Source organism: Rhinoraja longicauda, chromosome 3 (assembly GCF_053455715.1).
Source record: "Rhinoraja longicauda isolate Sanriku21f chromosome 3, sRhiLon1.1, whole genome shotgun sequence".
In the NCBI taxonomy this organism is placed as follows: Eukaryota; Metazoa; Chordata; class Chondrichthyes; order Rajiformes; family Arhynchobatidae; genus Rhinoraja; species Rhinoraja longicauda.
Window position 1 is genome coordinate 16,380,876 of NC_135955.1, and position 24,784 is coordinate 16,405,659.

The following is a 24,784-nucleotide window of genomic DNA, read 5'->3' on the forward strand; positions in this document are numbered from 1 at the left end:
TGTGTAGGATAGCGCAAGTGCATGGGACGATGGCTGTTCAGTATGAACTTGGTGGGCAGAAGGGCTTGTATCTCAAAAGTAAAATAAATAACTAAAGAATCTGAATCAAGAATGGTTCTGGTGGTAGATCAGAAACCATGACTGATTTCGGAATGACAGTCCCCTTGAAGTTGACTTTAAATAACACAGATAAAAGCAGTTGGAAGTATATTATTTGAACAACAAATCAGGCTATGACAGAGCTTTGGCAGAATAGATTAAGGAGAATACAAAGAGATTTTAAAAGCATTAGGGGTAAAGTGTAACTAATGTAATAAGGCCCCCCTCAAAGACTAAAATGGAAACCTACGGGTGAAGTTGCAAGAGATGGGTTTGCTCCTCAATGAATATTTCACTTCTGTTTTTACTGTGGAGAAAGACATGGAAACTAGGGAAGTCAGGAATGTTAAAGTACATCAGTTCAGTTCAGTTTAGTTTATTGTCACATGTACCGAGGCTTTTGTTGCGTGCTATCCAGTCAGCGGAAGGACAATACATGATTACAATCGACCCGTTTACAGTGTGTAGATGATACATGATAAGGGAATAAAGTTTAGTGCAAGGTGAAGCCAGTAAAGTCCGATCAAAGATAGTCCGAAGGTCACCAATGAGGTGGATAATAGTTCAGGACTGCTCTCCAGTCTCGCGGAGACCTCGAGGATAGTCAGCATTTCAGTAGAGGGACTGCTGTTCATCTTAAAATGCTTGAAGATACATAAATGCCTTAATGAAGAAACTCCAAGAAAACTGTGGTAAACTAGAGAAGAAATTGCAGAAGCCTTGACTGGGTTATAAATATTATTGGACACAAAGTGCTGGAGTAACTCAACAGGTCAGGCAGCATCTCTGGAGAACATGGATAGGTAATGTTTCGGGTTGGGACCTATTTGAAGAAGGGTCTCGACCCAAAACGTCGAATATCAGCTTGACCTGCAGAGTTACTTCAGCACTTGGTGCCCTTTTTTTTTGTAAACCAGCATCTGCAGTTCCTCATTTCCACACACGCATATATATATATATATATATATATAAAATATATATTATCGTTAGCCACGGGTGAGGAGCCAAAGGACTGGAGGGTGGTTAACGTTGTGCCTTCATTTCAGAAGGGCTGCAAAGAATGAACTGGGAACTATACACCAGTAAGCATGACGTATGCAGTGGGTAGGTTACTGGAGTGGACTCTGAGGGATAAGATAGAGTAGAGGAATGGAGAACCGGAGGACATGGGTTTCAGCTGAGGAGGGAAAGATTTAGTAAGAACTTGAGGGGTAACTTCTTCACACAAAGGGTGGTGGGTATTTGGAACAAACTGCCGGAGAAGGTAGTTGAGGCCAGTACTATTGCAATGTTTAAGGAACATTTAGACAGGTACAAAGATAGGACAGGTTTAGAGGGATATGGGACTAGTGTAGATGGGACATGTTGGCTGGTGTGGGTGTTGGGCCAAAGGGCCTATTTCCATGCTGTATGACTCGATGACTCTATTACTCCAGCACAGAATCAAGCCCTCCCACCCACCTTGTCCATGCTGAACAATTAAGTCTCCATTCACACCAATCCCAGTTACTGCCACTTGGTCCATAGCCTTCTACTCCTTGGCAGTTCAAATCCTTGTCTGGATACTTCTTAAATGTTGTGAGGTAATCAGCCACCACCACCCTCTCAGACAGTGCGTTCCATGTTCCAACTCCCAACTTTCTCAGATCCTACTAAACCTTTTACTCCTGACCGTAATCCTGTGCTAGTTCCACCCCCCACCCTGGTCATCTTGCTAGTTCCACTGTCACTTCCACAGCCAACAATTGACCATTGTGGGCTCCACCTTGCCTTGGTCATCGGTGCTGGTTCTGATTTGTTCTGAACCGCTTCATACCTCTAGTTTCTCTCCCCCCGACTCTCCATCTGAAGAAGAGTTTCGACCCGAAACGTCACCTATTCCTTTTGTCCAGAGATGCTGTCTGATCCGCTGAGTTACTCCAGCATTTTGTGCCTGTTTTCCTTCTAATCTTAGACAGCAGTAAGCAGAAGAGACCATAAGCGGGGCCATAAGCTTAAAAGTCTGTGACAAAGAAGGTGAGTCACAGGGAAAGACAGTTTAAAAAGAGCGCCAAGACCCACGTTCAGGTAATTTACTAATCAATTTACTAATTAGCCCTAAAGTAGTTGATTAGGTAACAGATAAAGAGGTGCAGCTGCTGCAGAGTACCCTTGTTGTGGTGAAGTGTCTTGGGAGGTAAAGTGTGAGTCTTTGGCTCAAGGGTCTTTGGTAAGGAGGCTGCGGCAAGGAGGCTACACTTGGTTGAAATTTGATTTTTGTCACTGAAGAAATGGCAGACAAGTTGGTGCAGTGTGTTTCCTGCAGGATGTGGGAAGTCAGGGACACCGATGGAGCTTCTGGAAACTACACCTGCAGGAATTGTATCCAGGTGCAGCTCCTGAATGAACGTGTTGGGGAACTGGAGAAGCAGCTGGATGACCTCAGGACCATCCAGGAAAAAGAGTTTCCTGGACAGGACCTACAGTGAGGTTGTCACGACAAGGATTCAGGAAGAGCGAAGGTGGGTGACTGTGAAAAGGGGAGTAAAAGTGGAGTGCAGGAGACCCCGGTGGTTGTGCCTAATGAAAACAGGTACACCCTCTTGGGAGCTGTCGGGGCAGAAGACGTTTCCAGTCCGAGCGGCAGACAGGTCGGTGGCTCCAATGCCAGCAATGAGACTCGACCGGCGAGACTGACGTCGGGCAGAGCCATAGTGGTGGGTGACTCCATTGTCCGAGGTGCGGACAGGGGATTCTGTGGCGGCAGGCGGGACTTGAGGGTGGTCTGTTGCCTCCCTGGTGCCAGGGTTCAAGATGTCAAGGACTGACCTCAGAACATCCTCTAGAGGGAAAGTGAACAGCCAGAAGTAGTTGTGCACTTGGGCACGAAAGACATCTGGGGGGAAAGAGGAAGGAGCTTCTGCAACATGAGTTTAGAGAGTTAGAAAAAAGATTGAAAAGCAGGACTTCGAGGGTAGTTATCTCTGGATTGCTTCCTGTACCTCGTGCTGGTGAGGACAGGAACAGGGAGATAGTGGATATGAATGTATGGCTGAATGTATGGTGCAGGGAGCAGGGATTTAGATTTCTAGACCACTGGGATCTCTTCTGGGGTAGGGGTGATCTGTACAAAAGGGACGGGTCACACCTTAACTGGAGGGGGACCAACGTTCTGGCAGGCAGGTTTGCTAGAGTTACACCTGTGGGTTTAAACTAAATAGCGGGGGGAGGGGTTGACAAATTGGGAGTATAAAGATGTAGTTAAAGGGGAAGTGAATACAGGAAAAGTTGCAAAAGATACCCAAATTAATGGGAAGGAAAATTTGAGAAGGGATAATAAAGTAAGGTCAGGGCCAATAGTTACTGGTGTGAGAGGGGAGGTGAATACCCAAGTTAAAGTGTTGTATTTGAATGCGCAAAGTATAAAAAATAAAGTGGATGAGCTTGAGGCTCAGTTAGATATTGGCAAGTATGATGTTGTAGGAATTACAGAGACATGGCTGCAAGAGGACCAGGGCTGGGAGCTGAATATTCAGGGGTATACGTCCTATTGAAAAGACAGACAGTTGGGCAGAGGGGGTGGGGTCACTCTGTTGGTAAGGAATGATATTCAGTCCCTTGCATGGGGTGACATAGAATCAGGGGATGCAGTCAGTATGGATAGAACTGAGGAATTGTAAGGGTAAAAAGACCCTAATGGAGTTATCCACAGGCCCCCAAACAGTAGCCTGGATATAGGGTGCAAGTTGAATCAAGAGTTAAAATTGGCATGTCGCAAAGGTAATGCTATGGTAGTTCTGAGAGATTTCAACATGCAGATAGACTGGGAAAATCAGGTTGGTACTGGACCCCAGGAAAGGGAGTTTGTGGAGTGCCTCTGAGATGGATTCTTAGAGCAGCTTGTACTGGAGCCTACCAGGGAGAAGGCAATTCTGGATTTAGTGTTGTGTAATGAATCGGATTTGATAAGGAAACTCAAGGTAAAAGAGCCATTAGCAGGCAATGATCATAATATGATGTTTTAATTGACAATTTGAGAGGGAGATGGGGAAATCAGAAATGTCAGTATTACAGTTGTGCAAAGGGGACTATGGAGTCATGAGGGAGGAGCTGGTCAAAGGTGACTGGAGAGAGATCCTAGCAGGGTACGACGGTGGAACAACAACGGCAGGTATTTCTGGGAATAATACAGAAGGTGCAAGATCAGTTCATTCGAAAGAGGAAGAAAGATTCTAAGGGGAGTAAGAGGCGACCGTGGCTGACAAGGGAAATCAAGGACAGTATAAAAGTAAAAGACATATAACATAGCAAGGATGAACGTGAAGCCAGATTGGGAAACTTTTAAAGAACAACAGAAGATAACTAAAAAGGCAATACAGGGGGAATAGATGAGGTACGAAGGTAAGCTAACCAAGAATATAAAGGAGGATAGTAAAAGCTTCTTTAGGTCCGTGAAGAGGAAAAAAATGGTTAAGACAAATGTGAATCCCTTGAAGACAGAGATAGGTGAATTTATTATGGGGAACAAGGAAATGGCAGACGGGTTGAACAGGTACTTTGGATCTGTCGTCACTAAGGAAGACACCAACAATCTCCCAGATGTCCTAGTGGTCAGAGGTCCTTGGGGGACGGAGGAACTGAAGGAAATTCACATTAGGCAGGGAATGATGTTGGGTAGACTGATGGCCGATAACTTCCCAGGCCCTGATGGTCTGCATCCCAGGGTAGTTAAGGAAGTGGCTCTAGAAATCATTTTCCAATGTTCTATAGGTTCAGGATCAGTTCCTGTGGATTGGAGGGGAGCAAATGTTATCCCACTTTTTATGAAAGGAGGGAGAGAGAAAACAGGAAATTATAGACCAGTTAGCCTGACATCACTGGTGGGGAAAATGCTGGAGTCAATTATAAAAGAGGAAATAGCGGAATATTTGGATAGCAGTAAAAGGATCGTTCTGAGTCAACATGGATTTACGAAGGGGAAATCGTGCTTGACTAATCTTCTGGAATTCCTTGAGGATGTAACTAGGAAAATGGACAAGAGGGAGCCAGTGGATGAAGTGTACCTGGACTTTCAGAAAACCTTTGATAAGGTCCCACATAGGAGATTAGTGGGCAAAATTAGAGCACATGGTATTGGTGGTAGGGTACTGACATGGATAGAAAATTGATTGGCAGACAGGAAACGAAGATTAGGGATTAACGGGTCCCTTTCAGAATGGCAGGCAGTGACTAGTGGGGTACTGCAAGGCTCGGTGCTGGGACCGCAGCAATTTACAATATACATTAATGACTCAGATGAGGGGATTAAAAGTAACATTAGCAAATTTGCAGATGACACAAAGCTGGGTGGCAGTGTGAACTGTGAGGGGGATGCTCTGAAGATGCAGAGTGACTTGGACAGGTTGTGTGAATGGGCGGATGCATGGCAGATGCAGTTTAGTGTGGATAAATGTGAGGTTATCCACTTTGGTGGCAAGAACAGGAAGGCAGATTATTATCTGAATGTTAGGAAAAGGGGAAGTACAATGAGATCTGGGTGTCCTTGATCATCAGTCACTGAAAGTAAGCAAGCAGGTACAGCAGGTAGTGAAGAAAGGTAATGGCAAGTTGGCCTTCATAACAAGAGGAGTTGAATATCGGAGCAAAGAGGTCCTTCTGCAGTCGTACAGGGCCTTAGTGAGACCACACCTGGAGTACTGTGTGCAGTTTTGGTCTCCAAATTTGAGGAAGGATATTCTTGCTATTGAGGGAGTGCAGCGTAGGTTCACTAGGTTAATTCCCGGGATGGCGGGACTGTCGTATGTTGAAAGACTGGAGCGACTGGGCTTGTATACACTGGAATTTAGAAGGATGAGAGGGGATCTTATTGAAACATATAAGATTATTCAGGGATTGGACATGCTAGAGGCAGGAAACATGTTCCCGATGTTGGGAGAGTCCAGAACCAGGTGCCACAGTTTAATAATAAGGGGTAGGCCATTTAGAACGTAGATGAGGAAAAACTTTTTCACTCAGAGTTGTGAATCTGTGGAATTCTCTGCCTTAGAAAGCAGTGGATGCCAATTCTCTGGATGGTTTCAAGAGAGTTAGATAGAGCTCTTAAAGATAGCGGAGTCAAGGGATATGGGGAGAAGGCAGGAACAGGGTACTGATTGTGGATAATCAGCCATGATCACAGTGAATGGCGGTGCTGGCACGAAGGGCCAAATGGCCTACTCCTGCACCTATTGTCTATTATCTATATGTGTATGAGCTTTACAGAAGCCTATGTCCTAAATCGTGGTGGCGTTAGATGACATTGCAGAGTAAATATTCAGCTCAAGGTCAACTCTGATGCTGTGGCCAGATTAGTTTGATACTGAAACACAAAGGAAGATGTGAGAAAAAGCTTGGCCAGTGTGGGAGTGATTATATTCAGAGACATGGAAGAGATGAGGATTAGAGGATGTTCAGGGGAGTGAAGCGTTAGATGCTGAAGATAGTTCAAGAGATTAGGAGGCTGTGATGCTGCAGGGATTTGAGAGACAAGAACTTTAAAACTTAACTCGAGAGTCACTGTGGATCAGAAAGCATTGAGGTAAAATGTGTGCCCAATGTGAGCAAGATTGCAGGCAGCAGAATTTGGACAAACCCAGGAATGATTGGGTTAATTTGAGATGAGCGTTTGATGGCACTGGGCCTGTACTCGCTGGACTTTAGAAGAATGAGGGGGGATCTCATTGAAACATACAGAATAGTGAAAGGCTTGGATAGAGTGGATGTGGAAAGGATGTTTCCACTAGTGGGAGAGTCTAGGACCAGAGGTCATGGCCTTGGAATTAAAGGATGTCCCTTTAGGAAGGAGATGGGAAGAAATTTCTAAAGTCAGAGGGTGGTCGATCTGTGGAATCCTTTGCCACAGAAGGCTGTGGAGGACGTCGGTGGGTATTTTTAAGGCAGAGATAGATGGATTCTTGATTAGTACAGGTGTCAGAGATTATGCAGAGAAGGCAGGAGAATGGGGTTAGGATGGAGAGATAGATCAGCCATGATTGAAAGGCGTAGATTTGATAAGCCTGATTCTACTCCTGTTCCTTTTGACCTCAAGTCCTTCTGTGGAGTCCTTGGTTCTTCTACACTGCCTGCCCCTCCACCTATCATTTGCAAACTTGGCCACAAAGTCTTCAATCCCATTATCCAAATGTGGGAGGAAACCAGAGCACCAGGGTAAAACCCACACAATCACAGGGAGGACCTTCAAACTCCATGCAGACAGCACCCGCAGTCAGGATTGAACTGGGTGTCTGTCACTGTGAGGAAGGAACTCTTTCACCGTGCCGCTCTGCGGCTGAACAGTTGGGGCAGATCAAGTGGTAAATTCAGACCAGCCAGCATCAATAGTTTGTGCGGCGTATTGTGACATTGATGGCACTGTGCGTATGATAGAGCCACTGACATTGTCACATCCATTTTGAAGTGTTGGCAGCGGACTAATCATGTTGCTGGATGAAGAGGCATCAGGGGCAAGCCCATTTCAAATGGGATTATTACATTAAATTGGAGCACTGCTTTATAGGACAAATAACAGCCTGTTGTGAGAAGTCACATCATACAGCCATCAATTGAGTTTGGGAACTTTACCCCTGCAACAGACAGGGTATATGTGCGCAAGACAGTTCGATAATAAAAGATAACATGAACATTGGTTAATTTATCCTATTTTCAAAAAGATAAAACTCCTGAATAAACTTAAAGTAAATAAGAGATTGATGTATGTAACGGGATCCATTTTTGATTTGTTTGGACAATCAAGAACTGATTATTGTTGAAAGCAGTTGAACCTAAGGCAGTAATTACTTTGTAGCAGGGAGGTTAAACAATCAGTGACAGTAAATCCAGGCTCCGGGAAATGGAGAAAAAAAACGCATATATTCAACTGCTTGAAATATGAATTCAAAAAACAGAAGGTGAAGCCATGATGTTTAAAGACAGGTCACGTTTGTTATTAAAGTACAGGGACAAAAAGCTTTAGGTATTTAATCTATTAACAAGATAAGGGGCCTTTTACATCACACCTCAGTCCAGGCGCAAAGTCATTTTGTTGTTGGCTGGAGATACTGTAGTGGGATCTGGAAGATGATTTTGTTTCTCTTTGCGACAAACTAATTTTGTTTGAAGAATAACTAAGCCCACCGGAAATTAAACGTCAGGGAATTGATACGAAGTACAAATATAGAATTGCTATCTAAACAGAGTTGATACAAACCTACAATCTTATTAATAGCTTCTTGCCTCTGTATTTTAAAGGCAAACAACCAGCATTTATCTCTCGTTCTTTTCTTTTATTCTAACATTGTTTTTGGACCTACATCACAGCCTTGCTCCGTCCTTTGCAATACCATTCTTCTAATTCTGCCTCAATTATTCGGAGTCAATCCAATATTGGCCGCAATGCCTCTCGTTGAAACGTTAATTCTGTTTTTCGCACCACAGATGCTGTCTGACTTGCTGTACATTTCCAACGCTTCTTTCTTTTTATTTCAGATTTTTAGTATCTGCAGAATTTTTCCATTTCCTTTGCAATCGCAGTTTTGGCATTATCAAATTCATAGCGTTGCCAAATATTTGTGTGTTTCACTACCCTTTGTGTAGGACAGTACTGCTGCCATATTCCCCTCAACAGTCAAGGTCTGATTTTACGCCTATGTAATTTTGATCCAAACTTTACAAGGAATAATTTCTCTATACTGTGCTCCAGTTTCCTCGTATATCCCAAAGGCAGGTGGGTTTAAAGGTTAATTGGCCTTCTGTCAATAGACAATAGGTGCAGGAGGAGGCCAATCGGCCCTTCGAGACAGCACCGCCATTCAATGTGATTATGGCTGATCATTCTCAATCAGTACCCCGTTCCTGCCTTCTCCCCATACCCCCTGACTCTGCTATCCTTAAGAGCTCTATCCAGCTCTCTCTTGAATGCATTCAGAGAATTGGCCTCCACTGCCTTCTGAGGCAGAAAATTCCAGAGATTCACAACTCTGACTGAAAAAGTTTTTCCTCATCTCCGTTCTAAATGGCCTACCCCTTATTCTTAAACTGTGGCCCCTTGTTCTGGACTCCCCCAACATTGGGAACATGATTCCTGCCTCTAATGTGTCCAACCCCTTAATAATCTTATACGTTTCGATAAGATCTCCTCTCATCCTTCCAGTGTATATCGTTGCCCTGAGCGTGTAGGGAGCGGATGAGAAAGTGATTTAGGGATAGAGTATGGAAACAGGCCCTTCGCCCTACGGAATCCGCGCCGACCAGCGATCCCCCCCTTACACGAGTTCTATCCTACGCACCAGGGACAATTTACAGAAGCCAATTAGCCTACAAACCTGCACCTCATTAAAGTGTGGGAGGAAACCAGAGACCTGGAAAAAAACCTCCATCACAAGGAGAACGTACAAATTCTGTGCAGACATCATCAATGGTCAGGATCGAACCCGTTGGGTCACTGAAGCTGTAAGGCAGCAACTCTACCGCTGCACCGCCCACTGTGGGATAACATAGAACTAGTGTGAACGGGTAGTATAAGAAAATAACTGCAGATGCTGGTACAAATCGATTTATTCACAAAATGCTGAAGTAACTCAGCAGGTCAGGCAGCATCTCGGGAGAGAAGGAATGGGTGACGTTTCGGGTCGAGACCCTTCTTCAGACTGATGTCAGGGGGGCGGGACAAAGGAAGGATATAGGTGGAGACAGGAAGATAGAGGGAGATCTGGGAAGGAGGAGGGGAAGGGAGGTACAGAGGAACTATCTAAAGTTGGAGAAGTCGATCTCATACCACTGGGCTGCAAACTGCCCAGGCGAAATATGAGGTGTGAACGGGTGATTGATGGTCAGCATGGATTTGGTGGGCCGAAGTGCCAAGTTTCCACGATGCATTTCTATACTAAACTAAACATCAACTCTCTAAATCATCTCAATTAATTAATTCCTTAATCTCTCGTAGTCAAGAAAACACACGCCTGCAATGTCGCCATTGAGATATCCATTTGGTAATTAAGTTACAGCACTGCCAACTGTTGATCCAGGGACCTGAGTTCATATCCTACCTCAGCAGTGGATACATTTAAATCCTACTAATTGCAACAAAAAGAGAGCTGTGGGGAAACGCAATAGGTCAGGCAGCACCTGTGGAGGGAAATGAGCCGTCGATGTTTCAGGTTGAAAGTCTTCATCCAAACTTCATCGTGAATTAAATAAAAATCCGGACACGCAAGAAAATGCAAATGTTGGAATCTGAGCAAATCACCAAGTGCCGGTTTACAGGGTGAAGTCAGCACGTCAGGCGGCACCTGTGCAGGAAATGAATGCGCAATGTTTTGGGTCGGGAGTCTTCTTCAGACTGAAGTGCCCCGACCCGAAACACATCTGTCCATTTCCTCCTTGAAAATGTGGTCTCCTTCTAACAAAAAGAGGGGGTTGAGGGGGATGGAGGGGGGGGGGGGGGGGGGGTGTGGAGGGAGGGCAGGAAGGGGAGGGGGGAGGATAAGGGGGGTTGAGGGGGAAGGAGGGGGAGGGGGGAAGTAAGGGGGAGTGGGGGAGAAGAGGGTGCTGCACCAATGTAGGAGAGGTTTGGACCAACGGGTCCACTTGGTCTAGTCTCCTTTAAAATTTGCCCCTCTCACTGTGAAGCTGTACCCTCTACTATTTGTTATTTCTATCCTGAGAAAACGATTCTGACTGTCATAAGGTCATAAGTGATAGGAGCAGAATTAGGCCATTCGGCCCATCATCGACCCTACCATTCAATCATGGCTGATCCAACTCTCCCCCTCAACCCCATTCTCCCAATAACCCCTGTGCTCCCTTACTAATCAAGAATCTATCAATCACCACTTTAAAAATATCCGTCGACTTGGCCTGTTTTGTCCTGACCTTCTCTGTCTTTCAGTCTGAAGAAGGGTCCCAAACCGAAACGCCGCTTGCTCCCTTTCTCCAGGGATGCTGCCTGACCTGCCGAGTTACTCCAGCATTTTGTGTCTATCTTCGGTATAAACCAGCATCTGCAGTTCCTTCCGACACACAAAATAAAAACTGTGTTTTCCCCAGCAATTGTTCAATTTAACAAGCCTGGAGTCAAAGCTTCAGCAATATGGCTTCCAAAATCTTACTTTGCACAAAATCTGCCTGGTGTACATATGGCACCACTACATGAGCTCAAAAAAACTATTGCATCTATCCCCGTGAAGGAATAAGAGATAATTGAACAGCCTTTGGGCCTGAGAGGAAGGTGGCATTTGATGAGCCACACAGCTAAAGCACAGCCGACATATTCCAGAGCGTTTGTTTGGGGATTATAAAAAAAGGCTGCCTGAATTGCAAATTAGAATTGCCACAGTAAAATGTTGCACCATTAAGGGAAAACAGACACTCTTATCTTTTTGAAATGTCTGATTTTCTTTTCAGTCGCGAGCAACCCAGCCAAGTGGAGGGTCCATCGAGACCTCCGTCTCTGCGCCTGTATTGCAGGGGAATACAATGCGCACTTGTCAAAAGGCAAGTGACAACCGCAGCTTTCGAAAATACCAAGCCGATGAGTCTGAGCAACAATTTACATAGTAATTGTCTCCGAGTGTCAGTGAATTCAATTTACAGCTCTGCTACCAGTCAGACACCATTCCTGCACAAATGTAGACTTGTCATTCGGGCTCAATAAAGCAGCGATAACCAGTAATTTTTGTTTTTTTTATCCGCAGCGGCTTTTGACAGCTTTGTAAAATTAGCCGGGGAGAGAGGTGAAAGGGAAAAGATGGGACTTCTTCCAAGCCTCGCAGCTCTGAGCTGATCAATTATTAGCCCTTAATGTTGACTTCACGCCGCACAACCTTGACATTATCATTTTATTATCACCAACTTTCCGTGCTGGGGAATGAAATGAGGATTACGGTGCTGCCTCTGGTGTGATGTAAACCTTGACACGGGATGGGAAACAGGGCCTCCCAGACGGGACAATGTGCCAGTGCTGATGCAGATGGAATATTGCATCCATGAAATATAGAAACAAAGATCTGAAGGGGGTCACCTATCCATGTTCTCCAGAAATGCTGCCTGACCAGCTGAGTTACTCCAGCACTTTGTGTCTAACTTTGGTATAAGCCAGCCTCCAGCATTTGTGTCTATCAAAGAACCACAGATGCTTGTTTACACAAAAGATAGACACAAAGTGCTGGAGAAACTCGGCGGGTCAGGCAGCAGCTCTGGAAAAAAAGGACAGGTGAGTTTTTGGGTCGAGACCCTTCTTCAGACCGAAAGGAGGGGGTGGGGGGAGGTGAAGGGCAGGAGGTGAAGGTGATTGGAGGTGAATAGATATTGCATCCATTACTTTTGTTTATTTGTTGACAGGGACACATTAGTTGCTGACAGGGTCATAGTTTTTATTCTTGCTTTCAAGGTAGCAAAGGGCAGTTAAAAGGTCAGACCCATGGACCGGTCGAGAGTCCCACACAGGCGGGAGTTGTTTGCCTTTCCCTGAAGGACATTAGCGAAATATGTGTAGGAAGGAATTGCAGATGTGGGTTTAAACCGAAGCTGGAGTAACTCAGCGGGTCAGCCAGCATCTCCGGAGAGAAGGAATGGGTGACGTTTCCGGTCGAGACCCTTCTTCAGACTGAGTAAAGATGAGGGAGTGGGGGCTCGGAAAGCGGGTCATTAAAGAGATGAAAGGCATGTGAGGTGTCTTGGACATAGGTCGGAAGAGATTGGACCAGGGGGGATAGGGTGGAGCCGAGGTACATGGAAATCATTTCAGTGGGACAGGTGCAGGCAGAAACAATGGGTCTGCCGGGGCAGTTGTGTTTATGGATTTTGGGGAGAAGGTAAAACCGGGCCGTGCGGGGGGCTGGGAAACGATAAGGTTGAAGGCTGTGGAGGGCAGACAGCCGGAAGTGATAAAATCAGAAACGGCCTGAGAGATTATGGCCTGGAGAGCCCCTCAGTTTGTTAACGGTTTAACATTTGTGGTTATTGACACTAGTTTTCTGACTCGAGATTAATCGATTGTGCATAGAGTTTCCAACATTATGTTACAGTCACACCAGACGTTGGTGAGGCCACATTTGTCTTTGGGATGTGGGAGGCAACCAGAGCACACAGAGGAAACCCATGCGGTCACGGGGAGAACGTGCAAACTCCACACAGACAGCAGCTGAGGTCAGGATCAAACCCTGGGTCTCTGGCGCTGCGAGGCAGCGACATTACCCACTGCCCGCCAGCCTTTTCTGTGTTTTGTCTTAAGATTCCAGCATTTGCAGTTACCTTGTGACTCCAATCTAGATTGCTGCATTTGACTGGGTTACATGTCCTCAGAAGGTGTTGTCAGTTGTGAAGGTTAACAGTTTTGCTGTCGTTATGACTGCAAGAAATAGGCCAATAGGTTTCACGTGAAACTGATGCTACAGTGGAATCAAAACCACTTTAGAATAAGTTTCAGCTGAAACTGCGGTGATTTGGTGCATGCAAAAACTAAATTGCAATCACTTTAATCACGCCATGAAGTCAACACACTTCAGTGAGAGGAAAATCATGTTTGATCTATTTGCTGTAGGTCTTTGAAGAGGTGACGACAGCAGATAAAGTGGATGTAATATTATTACAAAAAACTCATGGTGTAGGAGGTAACATTGATATGGTAAATGGCTAATAGGAAGTGGCATAAGTAGGTATTTTTTCTGGCTTGCAATATGTAATGAAAGCTGTGCCACTGGGATTTGTGGCTGGAATAAAGCTTCGCAAAATGCCTATAAAAGACTTGAATGAAAACACCAAAGGCAAATTTGTTAGTGATACACAGATAGGTAGGTGAGGTGTGTGCATTACAGCCGGGTTCGGCAACTCGAATGCCCAGGAACGAAGAAGCTTGCAAAATGTGGTGAACACTGCCCAGTCCATCACAGGTACTGACCTCCCCACCATCGAAGGTATCTACAAGAGTCACTGCCCCAAAAGGGTAGCCAGCATCATCAGAGCACCACACCACCCTGGCCACACTCTCAGTTCACTTCTGCCACCGGAAAGAAGGTATAGGACCCTGAAAACTGTAATGTCCAGGTTCTTCCCTGCAACCATCAGCCTATTAAACACTGCAACTTCCAAATAAGCTCAGAACCATATAGACTTGGAGGCATTGTTTTTGTCTTTGCACTATTAATGTTTGTTTATTTTTTATATATATATTTTATATATATTATTTATTTTTCTAATATATTTTATATATATTATATTTTATATATATTATTTTATATATATATATATATATTTTTTTTATTTATTTACATATATATATATATATATATATAAAATAATATATATAAAATATAATATATATAAAATATATTATATATATAAATAATATATATAAAATATATATATAAAAGATAAACAAACATTAATAGTGCAAAGACAAAAACAATGCCTCCAAGTCTATATGGTTCTGAGCTTATTTGGAAGCTTATATATATATATATATATATACAAGAATTGGAATGTAAGCAAGGACAAGTCACCCCCTCTCCCATCAGGCAAGAGGTACAGAAGTGTGAATACCCACACCTCCAGATTCAGGGACAGTTTCTTCCCAGCTGTTATCAGGCAACTGAACCATCCTATCACCAACTAGAGAGTGGTCCTGACCTCCCATCCACCTCATTGAAGACCTTTGTACTCTCTTTAATCGGACTTTACAGAACTTTACCTTGCACCAAACTTTATTCCCTTTATCCTGTATCTGTACACTGAGGACAGCTTGATTGTAATCATGTATAGTCTTTCCGCTGACTGGATAACACGTAACAAAAAGCTCTTCACTGTACCTCGGTACAACATTACAATAAACTAAACCGTTCTTTAATCTCTGATAATGTAACTGCAGGGTTTGGAGATGAGTTTCTCTAAGACAGTCATGGACATTTTCAAAACTTTAGGTGCCATTGGTATTGTTAAAGGGCTGGAAAGTTAGAGGTCTGGATGTGACACAGGTTTCAAATCCCAGCACAGCATCTGGACAATTTAAATCCAGTTAAGTGAATAAATTATATGGCTTGTGTCCCTCATGGTGACCTGATACAATCAGATTGTCGTAAAAATTTCATCTGGTTCACCAATGTCCTTCACAGCGGGAAGGTTGCTATGGTTACCCACACTGACCTACATGGGATTACACAGAGCACAGGACAGTAGAGTACAGCACAGGAACGGGCCCTTCAGCCCACCATGCCCACACCAAACATAATGCCAAGATAAACGATTCTCCTCTGCCTGCACATGATCCATATCCCTCCACTCCTATATATACATGCCCATTTAAAAGCCTCTTAAATGCCACTACTGTATCTGCCTCCACCACCACCACCCCTGGCAGCACATTACAAGCCCCTACCACCCTCTGTGTAAAAAATCTTGCTCGCACATCTTTAAAGTTTAACTTTAGTTTAGTTTAGTTCCGTTTAGTCTCTAAATGGAACAAAATTCTTCAATAAGTCTGAAGAGTAATTAAGAAGTCTTATTCTGAGGAAGTCAACTATCCATGTCCTCCAGAGATACTGCCTGGCCCGCTGTGTTACTCCAGCACTTTGTGTTCTACACATTGTTAATAACCACGCCTTGCTCATTTCTTTACCCTGGAGAAAATGGATAGGTGACGTTTCGGGACGGGAACCTTCTTCAGACTGAAAGTAGGGGTGGGGGGTGGGGAGAGTGAAGGACTGGAGGTGAGAAAAGACCAGGACAAAACAGGGTTGTCGAGCCTGATTTTCCCGGGTCTTTTCTCCCTTCGTCCGTTCCTACTTTCCATCTGAAGGAGGGTCTCAACCTGAAATGTCACCCATCCTTTTTCTCCAAGGGTGCTGCCTGACCTGCTGAGTTACTCCAGCATTTTGTGTCTAACTTTGGTATAAACCAGCATCTTCAGTTCCTTCCTAGCTATTTTCTATGTCCTTATATGTGGAAGATAACCATCCTATCACCATCTAGAGAGCAGTCCTGAGCCACCATCTACCTCACCGGAGACCCTCAGACTATCTTTAATCGGACTTTGCTGGACTTTATCTTGCTCCAAGCATTACTCCCTTTATCCTGTGGTGTGGTACACTGTGGTGGACGGCTTGATTACAATCATGTATAGTCTTTCCTCTGACTGGATAACACGTAACAACAAGCTCTTCACTGCACCTCAGTACACGTAACAATGAATTAAACTAAAGTAAAGTAAATGTGTAGAAAGAAACTCCAGATACTGGTTTACAGCAAAGATAGCAGGCACCTCTGGAGAAAAGGAATAGGTGTCGTTTCGGGTCGAGACCCTTCTTCAGACTGTGAGTCAGGGGAGAGGGAAAATAAAGGTATGAAAAGGTACAGGACAAATCAGAGCCGGCACTGATGATCCTGAAAAGGTGGAGCCCACAATGGTCCAGTGTTGGCTGTGGAAGAGGTGATACTGAAGGTATACGAACAGTGGAACGAGCAGGAGTGAAAATTAGCCTGAGGGTAAATAGTTATGATAAAAGCCTTCCCGTTTTTACTCACTTTGGATGGCGAATATCGGGCAGAGAGCGGTCCAAGGCGATGTTGTTGCTGACGTAAATGTTGAAGCCGTTTTCTCTGTACACTGAATCAGACTGATCCTCCTCCGCCAGTGGATACGGCTTCCCGTGCTCACCCTTTCCTGCAACAAAGATTGAGATCACCAGTCCGTACTTGACAAGTAGCCCCAGGGCGGATGAGTCCCTCAAGCCCACATAACCACCATGACCAGAGTCATAGAGACATGGACACAATGGAGTCACGGAGACACGGGGTCATGGAGACACGGGGACATGGAGACAGGGGGACACGGGGACATGGGGTCATGGAGACAGGGGGACACGGGGACATGGAGTCATGGAGACACGGGGACATGGAGTCATGGAGACACGGGGACATGGAGACACGGGGACATGGATCATGGAGACAATGCGACACGGGGCCATGAAGACATGGGGACACGGAGACACAGGGACATGGATCATGGAGACATGGAGACACGGGGACATGGATCATGGAGACATGGAGACACGGGGACATGGATCATGGAGACACGGAGACATGGATCATGGAGACATGGAGACACGGGGACATGGAGACATGGGGACATGGATCATGGAGACAATGAGACACGGGGACTTGGAGACATGGGGACACGGAGACACAGGGACATGGATCATGGAGACATGGAGACACGGGGACATGGAGACATGGGGACATGGATCATGGAGACACGGGGACATGGATCATGGACACACGGGGACATGGATCATGGAGACATGGGGACATGGAGACACGAGGACATGGATCATGGAGACACGGGAACATGGAGACACGGGGACATGGAGACACGGGGACATGGAGACACGGGGACATGGAGACACGGAGACATGGAGACATGGGGACATGGAGACATGGAGACACGGGGATATGGAGACACGGGGACATGGAGACACCGGGACATGGAGACACGGGGACATGGAGACATGGGGACATGGAGACACGGGGACATGGAGACACGGGGACATGGAGACACGGGGACATGGAGACACGGGGACATGTGGACATGGAGACACGGGGACATGGAGACATGGAGACACGGGGACATGGAGACACGGGGACATGGAGACATGGAGACATGGAGACACGGGGACATGGAGACACGGGGACATGGAGACATGGAGACATGGGGACATGGAGACATGGAGACACGGGGACATGGAGACATGGAGACACGGGGACATGGAGACATGGAGACATGGGGACATGGAGACATGGAGACATGGGGACATGGATCATGGAGACATGGGGACATGGAGACACGAGGACATGGATCATGGAGACACGGGAACATGGAGACACGGGGACATGGAGACACGGGGACATGGAGACACGGGGACATGGAGACACGGAGACATGGAGACATGGGGACATGGAGACATGGAGACACGGGGATATGGAGACACGGGGACATGGAGACACGGGGACATGGAGACATGGGGACATGGAGACACGGGGACATGGAGACATGGAGACACGGGGACATGGAGACACGGGCCAGTTCGTTGGATGCTTTCAAGAGAGAGCTGGATAGAGCTCTTAAGGATAGCGGAGTGAGGGGGTATGGGGAGAAGGCAGGAACGGGGTACTGATTGAGAGTGATCAGCCATGATCGCATTGAATGGCGGTGCTGGCTCGAAGGGCTGAATGGCCTACTCCTGCACCTATTGTCTATTGTCTATTGTCTATCTTCACCAGTTTTAACTATTTGCCCAATAGTCCCTGAACAATATCAAGATTCACAAGCTCCTGTGTAAAGAAATTCTTCTTCTTTCCTTTCCTTTCCTTTATTTTAGTTTAGTTGAGCTTATTGTCATGTGTACTGCGGTGCAGTGGAAAGCTTTGTTGCGTATATCCAGTTAACGGAAAGAATATATATGATTACACTCGAGCAGTCCACAGTGTGCAGATACATAAAATAAATAACGTTTGGTGCAAGATAAAATCCAGTAACTCTGATTAAAGATCGTCCGAGAGTTTCCCATGAGGTGGATGTATAGTAATGACTGCTGTCTAGCTTTTAATAAGATGGTTCAGTTGCCTGATAACAGCTGGGAAGAAACTATCCCAGTTTGTCCTTTCCCTCAGTGACAAATTCAAAATGATGGCTATCGATCCAATTTGCGTAACAATCTTTTTGTGTTCCCTCAAAATGACCTCTTTCCAATTAGAAATAGGTGAAATATGTTCTTATCTTTCAATAGCAATGGTTGTATCAGTGTGAGTTTTTCATTCCTTTCAATAATGGGGTTCTTAAAACCATACATATTATTCTCTGACCTTCATTCAAACAATTTGATCATCACTGTTCCCACGAGCAAAAGGGTTGGTTCCTCAGAAGACATACATTTAAAATAATTGGCCGGAAAAACGCTGAGGGTTGTGGGGAGGGGAATTTTTTATAAAGTCAGCAAGTTTATGATCTCGAATGTGCTGCCTGAAAATGCAGTGGGAAAAGATTTAATAGCGATGTCCAAAAGGGAATTGGATAAGTACTTGAAAGGGGAAGTTTGCTTAAGAGCAGTAAGAATAGGACTAATTGGTTAGTTCTTTCTGAGAGCCAGCAAGGATTCAATGAACCATCTGCTCTCCTTAGTAAGATACCATGATATAACAAAAAAGTCATGTCGGATCAAGTCAAATGATAGCACGTCAGGTGGTGCAGTGGCGGAGTTGCTGCCTTACAGCGAGCTCAATCCTGACCTTGGGTGCTGTCTGTAGGGAGTTTGTACGTTCTCCCTGTGGGTTTTCTCTGGGTGCTCTCGTTTCCTCCCACATTCCATAGACATACAGGTTTGTGGGTTAATTAGTTTCAGTAAAATTATAAATTGTCCCTCGTGTGTAGGATAGTGTTAGTGTACAGGGTGATCACTAATTGGCTTATCTAAGTCGACCCGGGTGTGTCGGATGCGAAACTGGGACAGCATAGGACTAGTATACGGGTGATCGTTGGTCCTCGCGGACCCGGTGGGCCGAAGGGCCTGTTTCCATTCTGCATCTCTAAACTAAACCAGACTTTCTGTTCTGACTGCCAAGTTGTTTTACAATCACTATTACCTATACATCCCGCAGGTTTGCAGGTGAATTGGCTTCTGTGAATTGCCCCTAGTGTGCAGGATTGAACTAGTGTATGGGTGTTTGTCGGTCGGCGTGGACCCGGTGGGCCAAATAGCCTATTTCCACGCTGTGTCTCTAAATTAAACTAAAGTCAAGCTGAGTTTAATGTTATTTGCGCAGTAAAATGAGGTGCAGTTATAATGAAAGCATTGCTTGCAGTAGCAGCGCGGGCAACATGGACTTGGACAACACGCAGCAGGAAGATAAATTATATATTAATTTCACATAAATTCTGCAAGACAATGAAAAGAAGAAATAACTGCACAAAATAAAGACTTTAGTGCAAAAGACAATTTAAAAGAAATGGCAAGAGGATTTGTGCTTGGAATCGGAGGATGAAGTACTTTGCATTTGCTTTCACCAAACAGAAGAACATGAAGGATAGTATAGGAAAGTAACTGCAGATGCTGGTTCAAATCGAAGGTAGACACAAAATGCTGGAGTAACTCAGCGGGTCAGGCAGCATCTCAGGAGAGAAGGAATGGGTGACGTTTCGGGTCGAGACCCTTCTTCAGACTGGACAGTGTGATCAGTGTGGAGAATACTAATCTGCAAGGGCTATATGAAATTAAGAATGAGGAGGTGTTGGGGCTCTTGAAGATCATTAAGGCGGATAAATCCCCTGGACCCGACGGGATCTATCCAAGATTATTGAGAGAGGCAAGAGATGAGATTGCGGGAGCCTTGACAAAGATCTTTGCATCCTCTCTAACCACAGGCGAGGTTCCAGAGGACCGGAGAAAAGCCAATGTTATTCTTTAGACTTTAGAGATACAGCGTCGAAACATGCCCTTGGGCCCACCCGAGTCCGCACTGACTGATGATCACCTTCGTCTACTAACACTATCCTACACACTCGGGACAATTTACAATTATACTGAAGCCAATTAATCTACAAACCTGTACGTCTTTGGAGTGTGGGAGGAAACCGGAGCACCCGGAGAAAACCCACAAGGTCACAGGGAAAATGTACAAACTCTGTGCAGACAGCACCCATAGTCAGGATGGAACCCGGGTTTCTGGCGCTGTGAGGCAGCAACTCTAATGCTGTGCCACTGTTCTTTTGTTTAAGAAGGGAAGTAGGGAGAATCTATGGAATTATAAACTGGTGAGCATCACGTCAGTGTTAGGGAAGCGGATTCTTCGGAATAAGATTTATTCCCATTAGGAAGAGAATGAGCAGATTAGGGACAGTCATCGTGGCTTTATAAGTAACAGGTCATGCCTTACTAACTTGATCGAGTTTTTTTGAGGAGGTGACGCAAGTGATGAATGAGGGTAGGGTTGTGGACTATCCTCATCGATGGAGTGTAAGGCAGCAACTCTACCGCTGGCCACTGCGCCACGCCTGGGCCTCAGCCTGCTGTACTTCAGTGTTTCAAATACTTCACTGAATGTTTCTTGAATGTTCTGACACCCCTTGCCTCTCCCACCCCCTCAGCAGTGAGCTCCAGGTTTCATTCAACCTCCGAGTGAAAGAAATCATCCCAAATCCTTGATAAATATCCCACCCCTTGCTGTCTGTCTTTCTCCATGAATCTCGATAACGTTCACATTTCATGTACAAATAATTAATAATTAATTAAAACGAAAAAAATACCACTGTCCCATTTGATTTTGTGAGTTTAGGTGCAAACTTCAAGCAAATGTGCTCCCGCATATAACTTAAATGCATTCGTTTAGTTTAGATTATTGTCTGGTGTACCGAGGCAGAGTGAAATGCTTTTTGTTGCGTGCTATCCAGTCAGTGGAAAGACCATACATGATTACAATCGAGCCATCCACAGTGTACGCACAAAGGGTGTGACATATAGTGCAAGGTAAAACCCAGTGACGTCAGATTAAAGATAGTCTGAGAGTCTCCTATGAGGTAAATAGCAGGAAGGAACTGCAGATGCTGATTTAAACTGAAAGCTGGAGTAACTCAGCGGGACAAACTGCATCTCTGGAGAGAAGGAATGGGTTACGTTTTGGGTCCAGACCCTTCTTCAGACAGTAGCTCAGGATCACCCTCTAGTTGGTGATAGGATGGTTCAGTTACCTGATCACAACTGGGAAGAAACTGTCCCTGAATCTGGAGTTGTGCGTTTTCACACTTCTGTACTTCTTCCATGGAAGGGGGGGTTGGTTTGTTTGTGTGATGGTCTGGGGTGCGACTGTAAAAATGACTGTGAATATCATCCAAACATCTTGGAAAATTAAATCCTCAACTTCTGTTTTGCCATAAACGTCAAATGTAATTAAATATATGAACCTAGTGCCCTGGATATGTAAAATATAAATTGGTAAAATTACTCAGGAGAAAGAATTGGCATGACGTATCCATTGTCAGCTTCTGCTTAATAGAATCATACCTCACTCACCTCACTCATTTCTTACTTTTATAGAAAGAGGGTCAAACATACATGTTAACAGTTAGTTATTATCAGAGGGGACAGAGGTTAAAAGAAGAATTTGAAGTGGCTGATAAATACTCTTTAACATTTCACCTTGTCAAGTAAGCTAACAGTCACGTAGACTGACCTCTATTAATCGTCTGGGAGCTCCGGGAGACAGGTGCAATGGGAAAACATATGTAGGCTAAAGGTTCATCATTAATTTATTAACAATCTGATCAGTCGAAGCAACAGGAGAGGCAATGATAGAAGTGCGGCTGCCAAAAAAACTCGCATTACCTGCATTGTGGGCAGTTCTGCCTACTCAGCCATCTGGGAGTGACTGGTTTTAGTTCAGTTTAGAGATGCAGCCCGGGAACAGGCCCTTCGGCCCACTGAGTTCGTGCTGACCAGTGATCCCCCGTGCATCAACACTATCCTACACACACCAGGGACGATTTACAATTATATCAAGCCAATTGGCCGACAAATGTGGATGTCTTTGGAGAGTGGGAGGAAACTGGAGCTCCCGGAGAAAACCCACGCAGGTCAGGAGGAGAGCGTACAAACTCCGTACAGACAAGCACCCGTAGTCAGGTTCAGACCCGGGTCTCTGGCACTAGAAGGCAGCAACTCTACTGCTGTGCCACTGAGCTGCCCTGATAGTTGAGCAGAAATGCGTGCCAGCAGATGCAGCTGACTGGCACATTTGGAGGTGCAGGAGTGCGTGCTGAGTGACATAGTGAACCTGTGGGGCCACCACAAAGGCAGAGGCACAAAGCACTGCGGATGCTGGAATCTGGAGCCGTAAAAAGACGAGGGCTTTGTGGAAGAACTCAACGGATCAGGTAGCATCCGCGGAAGGAATTGCAAAGCCATTGTTTCGGGTTGAAACCCTTCATGTGGACTGGAAGAATGAGTAGCTTAAAAGCCTTATGGAGTCATCGAGTCATACAACATGTAAACAAGCTCTTTGGCCCAACTTGCCCACACCGACCAACATGCCCCATCTACACTAGTCCCACCTGCCTGCACTTGGCCTATATCGCGCTAAACCTGTCCTATCCAGGTATATGTCAAAATGCCTCTTAAATATTATGATAGTACCTGCCTCAACTACCTCCTCCAGAAGCTCATTAAATATGCCAACAATTGTTTGTGTAAAAAAATGTTACCCCTGAGGTCGCTGTTGAATCTTTCCCCCCTCATTTTAAACCTATGTCCTCTTCTTCTTGATTCCCCTACTCTGGGTAAAAATGTGCATTTACCCGATCTTTCCTCTGTACACCTCGATAAGATCACCTTCTTCCTTCTGCACTTGAAGGAATAAAGTCCTAGCCTGCTCAATCTCTCCCTATAACAAAGTTCTAGCCTGCTCAACCTCCCCCACAAGAACAGTCAAGGAAATGGATAGCGTAGACAGTCAGAACTTTTACCCCAGCATGGAAATATCAAAGACTAGTGGGCATAGCTTTCACATCAGAGGGGCAGAGTTTAAAGAAGATGTGTGGGGAAATGTTTTTCACACATAGTGTGGCAGGTGCTTGGAACGTGCTGCCAGGGGTGGTGGTGGAGACAGTTGCAACAGTGGCATTAAGGGGTTTTAGCTGGGCACATGGATATGCAGGGAATGGAGGGATCTCCAGATCAATAGGCCTGTCTTCTGGACACCATTCCTGAACTTAACCACCATGCTGAGGGAATCTGTTCCCAGTAGCAGATGGTTCAAGGATCTAAAACTTTGGGCAAAGAATACAAGCAGATGTGAGGGACAATCTTTTACACTCAGGATGGTAGCAAATTGGAACCCAAGAGGGATGGTGGGAACAGATTCAATCAAAATTTCCAAGACAGAAATTGGATAAGCACAAAAGAACAAATAATCTGGGGAATTTGCAGGTTCAGTAATAGCTCTTGTCCAGCAATGATCAGGCTCTTAATCACTTCATAACTCTAACCCCAGCAACGATGAGCTTTGTCTTTGAATGTCTCTTCGGTTGTACTTATGGGTTTTGGGCACCGTTACAGTTATCAAATATTACAGTTATTAGTAAAGTCATACAGCTTAGAAACAGGCCCTTCAGCCCAACTTGTCCATGCCGACTAAGATGCCCCCTCTAAACTAGTCCCATTTGCCTGCTTTTTGCCCATAACCCTCTAAATCTTTCCTATCCATGTTCCTGTCTGAATGTCTTTCAAATATTGCTTTGGTACCTGCCTCAGTTACACCTCTGGCAGTTCCTTCCACATTCCCACCACCATTGAATTTAAAAAAAATATTCCATATTATCTGTGTGTTTTGAGTTTACGGGACTGTTGAACATGCATGCTCTCTCTATGATTGCCGGTTGTTTTGAGTGTTGAAAGTGATACTCCAGTGGCACAGCTGGGTTCTCTGCTGGGGCTGGGAGTGGATGTGGACATGTCCCTCCAGAGGCCCACTGTTACAATGGCAGTCCAGTAGTGGACTCAACCAGGCCCAACAAAGTGCCCAACAACCTCCATTGTCTGGACTTCCCCTCATGCCAAATCCACCTCTACCATCCCCCTACCCGTCAACCCCTCCACCTGCCAAGTCATTCTCAACAGAGAATTACCATCCACTT

The 24,784-nt window shown here is 45.2% G+C and overlaps 1 protein-coding gene across 2 annotated transcripts in view; it reads right to left on the reverse strand.

Moving 5' to 3' along the window:
* galntl6 (polypeptide N-acetylgalactosaminyltransferase like 6) overlaps positions 1-24,784 on the reverse strand; it is an 801,537-nt gene that overhangs the window by 482,453 nt on the left and 294,300 nt on the right. For both annotated transcript variants that reach the window (XM_078396864.1, XM_078396865.1), the window contains one exon: positions 16,630-16,768. In XM_078396864.1, the coding sequence (XP_078252990.1) occupies positions 16,630-16,768 (139 nt within the window). The remainder of the gene's footprint in view (positions 1-16,629; positions 16,769-24,784) is intronic.